Below are 14,071 nucleotides of genomic sequence, written 5' to 3' on the forward strand. Positions count from 1 at the left end.
GAATTGGACAGGTTGTGGTAGATTTGAATTTCTGTAGAAAATGATTTACCAGACACAAAATATATTCATCCTTGTAGTGTTCTGAGGGAATAGAGAGCGGTATGATTATCTGTATCACCTTTTTATTGGCATCTAAATAGAGGTTAAAGATTAATATGATCAAAGATGGTCTTCCCTTGGTTAACATTTACAAGTTTGAAAATAAAACTAACAAAAAGCAAGTTTATTTTGACTTCCTAAAATTATGATGAGATTTGTTTCTGAAATCGGCCATTGTGAAAGTCCAAATTCTAAATAAATAATTGGGATGCCAGCAAGGACAAGCTAAAATAGTGGCTCCCCGCACACACCCAACACTGATCTCAAAGTATACAAACTATTCCAACAACTTCACATGTGGGCAATGATCTAGACTGGATTTTTCTGTTGTCTTGTGAAGCTCATGGCAGTCTCAAATCTGGTTTAGAACTATGGAAGTGACAAAGTGAGGATGTCATTGGCAGTGCAGCAGAAAGCCCAGACAGACAGCCCATCTAATGTCTGGTTGCTATATTCAGGGATCTCAAAGTTGTTGACTGAGTGAATGAGTGAGTGAGTGAATTAGAGTGTAAATAAGTGAGTGAGTTAGAGATGAGTGAGTGACTGGATTAGTGAGTGATGAGTGATTGAGTGAGTTAGTGAGTGGATGGGTCATTGATTGAGTGAGTGAGTGATTGAGTTAAGGAGAGTGTGAGTGAGTGAGTTAAGGAGTCAGTGAGTGAACAAGTGAGATGGGAGGTTCAGTGAGTGGGTGCATAAGTCATTGGGCAAGTGAGTGAGTGGGCAAGCAGATGCGTGAGGTAATAAGTGAATGAATGGATGATTGTGTGGGGATGGTGAGTGGAAGAGAGAATTTGGTGAGTGGGTGGAGGGTGGTTTGAAGAAAGGTGGGAAATCGAATCTGGGAAGGTTGAAGGTGCAGATTTCTGGGTCAGCAGGGTTGGTCAGTGGCATTGGGCAGTGTGGTCAGTCTGACAGGGATGAAATTGGGTGATAGTGGGTTGAGTTACACTGTTAATCGTTGAGTTCTATCAGAGATTAAACAATGTAACAGTACTAGGGTAAGTATTCAGGTAAGTAGTATCTATATTGCACATGTCTTTGATACTGAGCTCAGTGTACAACATTGATATAGTATCCTAGCACAAATCAGCCCATCAAGATTTTAAACTTTTCACATAATTACAGTGCATGTGTCCAGGGCTGGAGTTAAAATGTGTCCTAAAGCCAAGATAGCCACCTCAACATTTCTGCTTGAGATCGCATCGTCTGGACTAGTAACATTTTATTTATTTTAATTTAGGAGAATGTTTCTATTTTAAATGTCGGTCAGTGATGGATTCTTCACAAGAACTTTTATGTTAATGGTATCAAGTCCATAAACAGATGCAGCTAAAGTAAAGTAAACCTTTCACAGGTGGACAACCTCATAAGATGGAAGTCTGTGATGCAAAAAGCTATTTGGCATGTCATTCTGGCCGCATTTACAGTCCATGTATCTCACGTACAAACTCTTCCATCCACTAACTCAATCTTGACTTCCTAAACTATATGTGAATCAAACAGATTTATCAATCCTTGATAGCTTTCCTTGAAGGCTTTGATTCAATTCCTTTGGAGATGTACCTAATTGTCCAAGAATTCACCAGTGTACTCCCGAACCTCCCATCTCGTCTCACCCTACTCTGACCCTCTTTTTCTACAAGGGCTATTCCGTTTATCCGTTATCCTAAGAGGGGAGAGAAAGCTTCAAATTACTAAATCACACTTGAGGGCTTGTGAGTTTGTAACTGTGTATTTGTATTCACAATCCCAACAGAAATAATCCTTTAGGCAATATAGTTGTGAGGCAGTTGGCCAAATATGTTTGCACGTTAAGTACCTTGCATGTTACACTTGAAAATGCTCACTCACCCTAACTCTACTCCATATTTTAATTTCGTTCCACTGCTTTCAAAATGTTAATATCATTTCAAAATGGATAGTTGGACAGACAGTGAAAGCTGCATGATGAAATTAAGTCATATTGTTCGCCTATGGTTGGGGTAATTGTTGGTTGCTATGGTAGCCTGAGTGGAGTGTATTCGACATGGGGTAGAATTATTTGCCATTTGCACGGATCTAATGAATATTATGTAGGACAACAGCATCAATCATAAGTCATTTACTTTTACACAGCATGTTGAAAAGACATGCTGTTTTACAAAACGAAGAGTTGCCAATTATGATGAAATATAGAAATTTGGCCTGTCCTTAATAGAGAAAAAGTATGAAACAGAATTAAACCCTACCCTTCATTTAAGTTTCTAGAATGGATTGGTCAAGATAATGAATGACAATGTCAATGGAATCAGTGGAAATGTGGTAGAGCCACCCATTCTTTGTTTTAGTCAGTTCCAGGCTTCTTGCTGAACTTATTCCAATCTGATTGGATCTCTTATGTTACTCAATAGCCGATTTTCACATATCTGGTTGGTTCAAATAATGTCAGAACAACATGCAACGTCTTCTCAAATCTGTTCATTCAATCACTATTTTCACAAACTGTCTCTTAAGCCCTGAAGCCCATAAATACTTCCCATAATTCTTTCAAGAAAAATAAACAAGTTATTTTCTAATCCCAAAGCTAATTGGCTGAAGATAGCAATTTAACATTTAATAAACTCTCCTGTTACATTTACTCACTTACTCATCCTGTTGTTCATTTGATTCCAAAAGAATTGAAAATACAGAGTTCTTAGAATCATAGAATTATCTAGCACAGAAGGAGACCATTCAGTCCATTATGCCTGTGCCAGTTCTTTGGAAGCGTTTAATTGGTATCCTCTGCTTGTTCTCAATGGTTCTGTAAGGTTTTCTCTTTATATCTATATATTCCCACAATTAGCATATTTTATCATTTGGAAAACTTCATTATAAAAAAATGTGGCACTGAGGGCTAGATACTCTTAACCTTTTAACTCTGTAGTAATATAGGTGCTTTCATGTACTTTGTACATAGTTCCAGTAATGCAATGGATGTCATATTGTTTACACAATCATGCTCTTTGAATTGGCCCAGAAAAGTGGCCATCTTTATCCATGCTATATCACTTCAGGCTTGAAATAATCCACATTTACAGCAGTGTGGTGATCTGTAGTATAAGGAACCAAGTCATGATGCCAGTGGTCGGGGCCATCACAATTTAGTGAGCAGCAGTGATCAGCACTATTTCTAAATGGTGCCAACTAAGACTTTGGGCCTGCAAAACAAACACAGGGAAAATCAGGCCAATGACTCAAAAGTCTTCAGGATGAGGAGATACTGCTGATTGCTGATGACAACAAATCCCGCAAACCTCAACAGGCAACAGTTGACATGAATAATACATCTGGGAACAACACAGGCAGCATTTCAGAGCTGAGAGAACACACCAGAACAGAAGAAACTTGCAACTCTGAGGCAAAAGTACGGGCTGCATCATGAGGCAGTGGTTGTTGAAATTGTCCCAAGTCCAAATTGAGCTTGTGAGCAAACTGGACACCAAGGATTTCACACATTCAAAACAGCAATCCCCTGTACAAAATGGAAAACCTTAAATGATACAATAATTCAGAGTGAAAATGGTCATTTAAGTTGCAGCTCTGATTAGGCATCATCACCATGGGCAGAGCTGAAAAAGAAACCTAACAGGGTCATGAGAGAAAATTCATACCTAGTCACATTAAAAAGCAACAGGATCAGAAATGGTGTTGCCAAGCAGATTCAATTTTAGAGATAGATCATACACAGCACAAAATAACACACCTGGATAAAACAAGTCTTGAAGTATAGAATATCTTCCAAACTGGATAGTAAGACAGAAGCTGAACAAGTAAATACATTTTTGTATATAATTGGAAGTACAGCAGATGATGTTATTGCTCATCAAGGGATAAATAAAACATTAGACAAATATGAAAGCACATTGAAAGTCTTTGACTATTTACTTTTACTCAGAACTAATTAAATTCTTGAAAGGCCAAGGTTTAAAAGAATGCAGTATCCAGATCAATCCATAGGTAATTTCTAGATTAATGCTCTCTACAGGCTGGTACAGAGCGATGGTGAGTGAAGCAGAAGTCTAGATGCAGAACAGATCAATCCTAAAAGATGGAGATAAAATTTGACACAGGAGATCTATGGAATCTATTAATTTCTTAAGGTAGAAAACCACAAAAGACATTCAGATGAGCTAATGCAGGAGCAGGACAGATACTGAAACATCAATAGTCATAAAGTTATAGAGATGTACATCACCAAAACAGACCCTTTGGTCCAACCCATTCATGCCAACCAAACATCCCAAATAGATCTAGTCCGATTTACCAGCATTTGACCCATATCCTTCTACACCCCTCCTATTCATATACGCATCCAGATCACTTTTAAATGTTATAATTGTACTGCCTCCACCACTTCCTCTGGCAGGTCATTCCAGACATGCACCACACTCTGCGTGAAAAAGGTACCCCCTAGGTCCTTTTAAATCTTTCCCCCCTCACCTTAAACTTATGACCTCTAGCTTTGGACTCACACACCCCAGGGAAAATACCTTATATATTTATTCTATACATGCCTCTCATGATTTTATGAACCTCTCAGCCTCTAATGCTCCAGGGAAAATAGCCCCAACCTATTCAGCCTCTCTCTATAGCTCAAACCCTCCAACCCTGGCAATATCCTTGTAAATTTTTTCTCCTTGACCATTTGTGGGCAAAAACGTCTCACAGGCACGAACACTCTCCAGCCTTTAAAAATGAAACATTTTTACTGTAAAAAAGTAAAACACTTTCAGAAAATGTGCTAAAGTAAGTCACCATTAAAGAAAAGCGAACGGAATAAAAAAACTACCAACACAAAGAGATGAATAAGGTTGAAAAGTCTCCATTAGAAGATAAAATCAAACTTTTCTCAGCGAAAATCAATGATGCACACCAAATGTATTAGCAAGAAGATATTTATGTCAGTGGGCATCTCACAAATTTTAAGTGAGACACTATTATAAGATCACAATATTATATAATGAGCCTTGGTTAATAAAACACTGCTTATTGCTAAAAGAAATTCAATACATGGTCCAGGGGGAGGCGGGGTGCAGGCATTGTACTTAAAGTTAAATGTATGTTACAATCTACTGTCAAATTTAGAGAACACCGAATACTACAGACCCTTCATACACTTTACAACCAAGAATTTCCATTCCTGAATAGAAGTGCTTTATTGACTTCAATGTCATTCGAATTGTCGAAGAGATTAAACAACAGAAGTTCTTCAAAAAAAATCTCCATTCATTCAAAGTATTAGGAAGGTCAAAAAACTAAATACAAATTTACACTGAAGGAAGTATAGACACCCAAAGGGCTACCATATCTCTCTCTGAAACAAACTGACAACAATAGATGGCACAAATGGGGGTCTTGACTCAAAAATGAGTGGTCTTCATGTATAGTTAACATGCTCAAGGTTAATGGTATTATTCGTACTTGTGTTGACCTTAAACAATTCAACAAGGTGGCAGGGAGAGAAATTCACTCCACATCCATTGAAGACCGGAGTCCAGCTAACTATCCAAGGGCACAGTTTTCACAAAATTCTCCAAATAGTGGATTCTGGCAAGTACCAGTGGACGAGCAATCAAGATTGCTTATCACATTTATAACTCCATTTGGAAGAGTTTGCTTTAATAGAATATCATTTAGGATTGCTTCTGCTTCAGAGGTATTTCAACAAAAGGTATCAAAACTCCTACTTGGTCTTTGTGGAGTCATACAGAACATGGATGATATACTGATCCATGGGGAAGGAGTTAAACAGCACAACCAGAGAATATGTGCTGTATTAGAACATTTACATTTTGGACAATAGGGCACAATTCACAAGTGAGTACTTTAGCCACTTCCCAATAAATTCTGTATTTGAGCATGTCACAATCTTACCACAGTACACACAACCTCAGGGAGAGGTTGCAGGGAAGGCCAGAATTTTGAGTTAGTCTTGAAGAAGATTTCTTACTTGCACACAACACTGTTGAATTATATGTCCATCTCACTCCAACACAGTACCATCAGGGCCACTGATGGATAAGGCAGCTGAAGACTCAGCTCACTACTCTGTCTACAAAATTGGTGCAACACTTATGCCTTTGTGGAACATTATAAGCCTGGTGAAGCTACTCAACAGGACTACTTGTGTGTCAAACAGGCAAAGTGATAAACAGAGCTAAGTGATTCCACAACCAATGAATCAGATCTAAGCTCTGAAGTCCTGCCACATTCAGTCATGGTGGTGGTAGACAATTAAGTAACTCACTGGAGGAGGACATTCTACAAATGTCCCCATCCTCAATGATGGAAGAGCCCGCACATCAGTGCAAAATATAAGGCTGAAGCATTCAAAGCAATCTTCAGCCAGAAATGCCTAGTGGATTGATTTCAGCTTTCTCCAGTGATCCCCAGCATCACAGATACTAATTTTTCGCCAATTCGATTCACTCCACATGATATCAAGAAACAGGTGGAGGCACTAGATATAATGGGTGACAACATTCTGGCAATAGTACTGAAGAGCTGTGCTCCAGAACTTGTCGCTCCCCTAGCCAAGCTGTTTCAGTACAGTCAGCACACTGACATCTACCCAGCAATGTAGAAAATTGCCCAGGTTTGTCCTGCACACAAAAAGCAGGACAAATGAAACCCAGCCAATTACTGCCGCATTCGTCTACTTTTGATCATCAGTAAAGTGATGGAAAGTGTCATCAACTGTGCTATCAAGCAGCAGCTGCTTACCAAACATCCACTCCCTCCACCACCGATGTTCAGTAGCAGCGTGTACCATCTACAAGATTCATGCAAAAATTCATCAAGGTTCCTTGGGTAGCATCTTCCAAACGCATGACCACTTCCATCTAGAAGGACAAGGCAGCAGATACATGGGAACACCATGACCTGTAAGTTCCAAGCCACTCACCATCCTGACTTGGAAGCATACCACCGTTACTTCAGTGTTGCTGGATCAATATCCTGCAATCCCCTCCCTAATGGCATTGGGGGTCTACAGACAGCCCATGGACTGCAGCGGTTCAAGAAGGCAGCTCAGCACCACCTTCTCAAAGGCAACTGGGAAGAGCAACAAATGCTGGCTCAGCCAGCGATGCCCACATCCCATGAGTGAGCAAATAAAAAGAGCAATCTTACCACATATAGCCAGCCACATATTACAGTAAGTGTTTAGGTGCAGGGAAAATGTTGAGGATCAGCAACTTACATAGAAAGCATGCAATCTTCCAAGAAGTTGCAAATCATTGGAGACTGAACATTGTTCGTACTGTCAAAAGGGCTTTGCAAATGAACTGTAGGAACCTCATCCCATTAAGGTTGAACCATCCACAAATTATTTATTAGATGAACCACATGGTAAAAAAATGGAAACAGAGGAGATCTACAGACCTTACATTGCCCATTAGACTTTCTGACCTTCTACCAACCAACTACCATTCTTCTAAGTCCCAACATGTTTGGGAAGAGTTGCAAAATCTACAGATCGTCTGAGTTCATACAATCAAAGACTGGGGGGAGATGGTAGCATTTAACTTAAAATATTTAAACAAATGTATAACAGCAATGGCATATGAAGAAAAGACTTGGGGGTGAGAGATATTGTAAATGAGTCTGAAAGGGTTAATTCTTAATTGGGTACAGTGAGCACCATCCGCTGTCATAGGGAACTTAGGCAGAGTGAAGAAGAAACTGTTGAGAGATAGACCAGAGGCTACAGGCTCTTGACATTCTCCACAGTAATGTAGGTCATAATCATGCAATCTGTAAATAGTTGCAGCACTGCAATAAGCTTCATATTGGTTACCCAAAATGATTCTTCTAAGTAGACCAAAACAGTGACTAACCTCATGCACACAATACCCTTTTGGGCTTGAAGGAGCCCCTACACATACAAAACATCCTCCCCCAACCAGACGGGCAGGCCAGTTTGGTGTTGTACCTGATGGGAAGGCTGACAGTATTCTCGCCTGTTGGAAATGGAGATAATCATGATAATGAGTGAAATGGCATTTTACTTGTTAATTCACCATATAAGGGTTTGGACCGTTGGAGCGGCAGGAAGGTCTTTCCATTCAGAACTTAATTCCTGTGTTGGCAGGAAGACCACCTTCCCTCTCGCGCTTCAGGAAAGGCAGTTCATTCGGGGGATATTATTTCAGCTCTTGGTTTAGCCACTGGATGGCAGTAAAGTGCTTTGCACACAACTTCAGTCTGCATCTGTGCTGGGAGGCAGACAGGGGTAAAACACAAAATAAATTGTAGTTTAAAAATTATTGGTGTCTACGGTATATCATCAAAAAGGCATTTAGTTTATAAATTGTAAAAAATGATAAATATTCTAAATTATTTTACAACTGTGAACTAGAAAGGGTTCAGAAAAGATTTACGAGGACGTTGCCAGGGTTGGAGGGTTTGAGCTATAGGGAGAGGCTGAATAGACTGGGGCTATTTTCCCTGGAGCATTGAAGGCTGAGAGATGACCTTATACAGGAGATAAAATCATGAAGTTCATGGATAGGATGAAATAGGCAAGGTTTCTTCCCCAGGATGGGGGAGTCCAAAACGAAAGCGTATAGGTTTAAGGTTAGAGGGAAAAGATTTAAAAGGGTCCTAAGAGGCACTTTTTTCACTCAGAGGGTGGTATGTGTATGGAATTAGCTGCCAGAGGAAGTGGTAGAGGCTAGTACAATTACTGTGCCTTTTTAAAAGGCAATTGGATGGGTACATGAATAGGAAGGGTTTAGAGGGTATGGGCTAAATGCTGGCAGATGGGGCTAGATTTATATAAGGTATCTTGTCAGCATGGACCAGTTGGACCAAAGGGTCACTTTCCATGCTGTATACCTCTATGACTTTATAACTACAAGGGAAAATGTTAACATCGTTAGGCTATCATTGAACAATGATGCCTGTGCTTTCTACATCTGCTGGTGTGGAATGGCTGGGGTCAATGATCAGATTCTGGAAACTATTACCAGGCCTTTACTGGAGTTTGCGCTACCTGCACTGTCTCCCAGTCTAGCAATGGAACAAGTCGAGAATTCTCATTCTTGTCTTCAAATCCCTCCATGGTCTCAATCCACGTTATATCTGTAACATCCTGTAGTTATAAAAACTCCCAAGATCCCTGTCTCCACTTCCTTCACTTCCAACTGCGGTGACCATTCCTTCAAAAATCTAACCACAAAGCTCTGGAACTACCCCTCCCCCACCCCTACAGAGGTTCATAGAATCTCTACAGTGCGGAAGCAGGCCATCAGGACACCCACTCTCCAAACAGCATTGCATCCAACAACCACCACCCCCCCACCCCCTACCCTATTGCTGTAGGTCTGCATTTCCTATGGCTAATCCACCTAGTCTGCACATCCTTGGAAACTATGGGCAATTTAGCATGGCCAGTCACCTAACTTGCACATCTTTGGACTGCGGGGTCGGGGGGAGGGAACTGGAGCACTCAGTGTAAACCTGTGCAGACACAGGGAGAATGTAGAAACTCCACACAGACAGTCACCCAAGGGTGGAATCAAACCTGGATCCCTGATGGTGTATGGCAACAGTGCTAACCACTGAGCCACCTTCTCCATTTTTCCAACTCCCTCTTTAAGACCACTAAAATCTACCTCTTTGACCAAGTTCTAGGCTATCTGTTCCAGCTGTGTCTCAGAAGTCAATGTATGTCTGATCATGTTTCCCTTAAATGCATTGGGATATTTTATCATTTCAAAGCTAATATAATCATGCAAATTGATGCTAATCTTTATACTTAAATAAAGAAGTTGGATACAAGCAGACAGTATAAGAGTACCTGGTGAGAGCTCCATGCTTGTTTGTCAGTCCAGTCCTTGGAGTTTCGGATATACCACCACTGAATCTCCAGTGAGTAGGATGGTGAACCACTGCCCCGAAAAGCACAGGCCATCTCCACATCTTGCCCAGCTCTGGCTGAAACATCATGAGGGACCTCCGTAAATAGAGCTGTAAGGAAGAAATCAAACTACAGTCAGCTGGCCCTCTTTAGCTTTTTCACTTTGAGACTACAGCCTCAAAATGACTGCTGGGATTTAGGGGGATGCTCAAAGCATTCATATGACACTCCTTTAAACATTATTTCAGTAGAAGGTAAATTGTTTATCATCTTCAATGAAATATCACACAGAAGACAATCATCCCAATGCTACAACTTCCCAATTCAATATTTAATTCACAGCTAACAACTGAATCTGACAACATTTGCTGTATTCAATAGATGCACATGATCAGTTTGATTTACTTTTCCTCATGTAAAGTAAATTATAATTAAGATAATGTCATCTCTGATCTTATACAATATTTCTGCAGTTAAGAAACCAACAGTTGAATTACATTGAAGACCAGATTCAATAGCGAGCACAGTTAGACACATGAAGGCACAGTATTTATGGACAGTAAACTTAGGCTGGTGACAATTCTCTATCAACTATAAGCGAGTGCATAGGTAAGGGAAGGGTATTTGTGTGGAATTCAAGCAACTCCACATTTAACACTGAATGAAGACACTTGTTAGACCTTAGCTGGATTACTGTGTACAGTTATGGGCACCACATTACAGGTAGTATGTGAATGTTCTGGGGAGAGTGCAAAAGTGATTTACAACAATGGTTCCTGAATTCAGAAACTTTAATTCTAAGAAAAGATTGAAAATGCTGGCATTGTTCTCCTTGGAGAGAAGGTTAAGAGGAGATCTGAAACAGGTTTTAACAATTAAGTGGGCTGGATAGAGCAGATAGGGATAGAGTAGATCCTGCTCCTAAAAGGAACAAGAACAAGAGGGCATGGATTTAAAGTGATCTTCAAAAAGAAGCAAGGGTGAAGTGAGGAAATACATTTTCACTCAGCAAGTAGTTGGGGTATGGAGTGCACTGCCTGGAAGTGTGGTGGAAGCAGGTACAATCAAGGCTTACAAAAATAATATGCAGCTATATGTACAAAAAGCAGGAGATTGGCACAACATAATTGAAGCTTCTTTAATGAGCTGGAGTGACATGATGGGTCAAAGGGCCTCCTTCTGTGCCATAACAATTCTGTGATTCTAAATTTTCAAAAATTGGACAATTCCACATTTCAATGAACATCATTCAATTCAGCTGACAGAAACAGTAAAACGCGCAAACATTTTTCCAGTACAGATCAGTTCCTCGATTCAACAATGAAAATTGATTGCTTGAGTTTGCAATTACAAATATTCATTGAACTATTGCAGCGAATAGTAGCAAAGTTTCTGGTAGAATAGTAACATTGGACTTTGTGCTTTGGAGTTTTGGTCTGAGTAGACTGTGCATTCTTTTTCATTTTCTCAGTTATATGAATCATTAGATTAACTAAAATTATGTTGAGGGTGAAATTGGTCTTACCAAATTTGCATCTGAAATTCAGATGTGGTGTCAGTCGCGTTGCCCACTTGTACTCAGCTCCTATATTTCTGTTTGGACCTTGCAGTAAAATCCTGTTTACAAAATGCACCTTTTGAAGTAGTCTTGTTGGTTTAGAAAATTCAGGTCAAAGCAGCATTTAAAAATATCCTGACTAAACCATTACCATAATGTCCCATCAGATCAGTCTGGGCAATGTCAACACAGTTCCACATGGGTATGGTCACAGCACAACACAGCCCTTCCAATCTGACTTCTTCTTTCAGGGGCTGCATAGGAATAGCTAGCATAGGAATGGAGATACTGTATCAGTCGAGTATGTTCCAAGCCCTTGGGAATTAGTAAAAAGACCTTCACTTTAAATCTAGCTATGCCAGCCCTGACCTGCTGGTTACTGGAGATGACTAAAATCTATGAGACTGGAACTGAATCTAATTAAAACTGTTCCTTTTATGTTGATACACAATTAAAACTCCCTTAAGCTGAGGTAAAAGTGGCAATATAGTTTAAGACAGTGCACCTTTAGATCACACATTGATAATAAACAGAATTTCCTCTGGAACCATACACATTCAAACTGGAAACTAAAGGCCATTTCTTTTATTGAGGCAGGCCAAAATTTATTTTTAATTCACTCATGGAATGTTGGCTTTGCTGGCTGGCCAGCATTTATTTCCCGTCCCTGGTTGCCCTTGACAGGGGTGAGTTACCTTCTTGAGCTGCTGCAGTCCACATGTTGTTTGGTACACATCACAATGTCAAGGAAACATGCAAAGAACTGTGGAAGTGGTGGGTTTCCGAAGACATACATACCTGGTAGGAGAAGGCCACCATACAGCATAAACACCAACATGATCAGTCAGGCTAAATGAACTGTTTCTTACTATAAATGTCTCTTTCTAACCTGGCATACTAAACTCTGAACATTAAAATTAAACTGAAGGAAATGGTTTTATATATTTTATTATGATCTCAGTCGATGGTCATACTGGACAAGCTGAACTCCCAAGGGAGATCTTGTTTGCTAGGTCATAAGTTTTACTTTTGCAATTTGTACACCATGGTGGTCAGTTACTTAATATTTTCACAAGAGTCTGCCAATGCCCTTTTAACAAGAAAAATTAAAGTGTCACACACAAGACTTAAAAAGGGACTATTTCACACCATATAGGAACTAACTGAAATGATGTATTTACAGATATTCAAAATAAAAATTCAAACATTTTACCCTTACCGACAACCTTACAGAACTTCAACATGAGAGAACAGAAACCCTGCTTCTACCTTAAAGTGACTTGTTTAGTTGGCAGGACTGTTACTGGTCTCTACAGATCTCTTCTCACCTGATTTATAAACACTTTGAGGGCAATCTAAATTGAAAATAAACCTTGTCTCTCCACTTAACATGAACGGTATAGAAATACAAATCAATGTTAAAATTATACATTGTACTATCCATTTTGGAATCCGAATTTCAAATAATGATATATCAAGAATGCTCATCGGAATTTTCACATTTTCAGTTCTGATTTAAAGTGAGAAATGATGCCTGCAAAATATAATGCAATGCTTGTACAACTGCCTACATTTCAGAAAATTCAATCAGAACCATCACTATCAAATATTGTGTGCGACTGTAATTACACACAGTCTCGGTGCAGCATGGTCCAGAATTATTTGTCATTTTTCACTGTTTATGTTCTCTCTCCTTTGTAATGAGATAATATGTAGCTAGGTTGACAAAGCTAACACCAAACTGGAGAGAAAGGAGATTAAAAATCAACATCCCCAACTTATTTATGACCAGCACCTTTTTTGCCGTCCAATTTTGGTACCTCAGATGTTCTGTATTCTGCTAGTTCATTAGCCAGGCTGTTCCATTCGAGTTTATTGACGTTTGTCAGAAAATTCACCTTGGCCCTCGGCAAAACACTCAAACTTGATTCAAGCTTTTATTTACAGTCAATTCCTCAAATTAAATGTGCTGGTTTCCATTAGCAGGATCCTGCAAAAAAAATACCATCAATTCTTTCATACTTTGGATTGTAATTGAAGGATTCGTAAAGAATATAGTTTGAACTATTTTGGGCTTTAGTCAATATTACTGATACAAAGAAAGAACTTGCATTTATATAATTTGTAATTTGCATTTATATGCTTTTCAGGACATCGGGGCCTTGAGGGTGATTTGGAACCATTTAAGTACTTTTGAAATGTACTCACTGTTTTAACATAGGAAATACAGCAGTCAATCTTTGTACAATAAACTGCGAAAATCAGTAATCAAATCATAATCAGATTATCTGTTTTTAGAGGTTTTAGCTGAGGGATAAATACTGACAAGGGCACAATGAGAAACCCCCCAAACTTCTTCAAAAAGGCAGTAGGGCCTTTCAAGTCTGTCTGAGAGGGAGGTCTCAGTGTAACAAACAATTGAAAATACTGGAACAAAAACAAAGTTGCTGGAAAAGTTCAGCAGGTCTGGCAGCATCTGTGAAGGAGAAAAGAGAGTTAACGTTTCGGGTCCGGTGACCCTTCCTCAG

General features: G+C 39.5%; 1 protein-coding gene across 1 annotated transcript in view; it reads right to left on the reverse strand.

Moving 5' to 3' along the window:
- Positions 1-14,071, reverse strand: part of LOC109933619 (V-set and transmembrane domain-containing protein 2-like protein) — a 77,656-nt gene that overhangs the window by 22,301 nt on the left and 41,284 nt on the right. The window contains exon 2 of the mRNA XM_020532633.2: positions 9,926-10,095. Within this exon, the coding sequence (XP_020388222.1) occupies positions 9,926-10,095 (170 nt within the window). The remainder of the gene's footprint in view (positions 1-9,925; positions 10,096-14,071) is intronic.

The sequence above is a fragment of the Rhincodon typus genome, chromosome 19 (genome assembly GCF_021869965.1).
Source record: "Rhincodon typus isolate 14 chromosome 19, sRhiTyp1.1, whole genome shotgun sequence".
Classification (NCBI taxonomy): Eukaryota; Metazoa; Chordata; class Chondrichthyes; order Orectolobiformes; family Rhincodontidae; genus Rhincodon; species Rhincodon typus.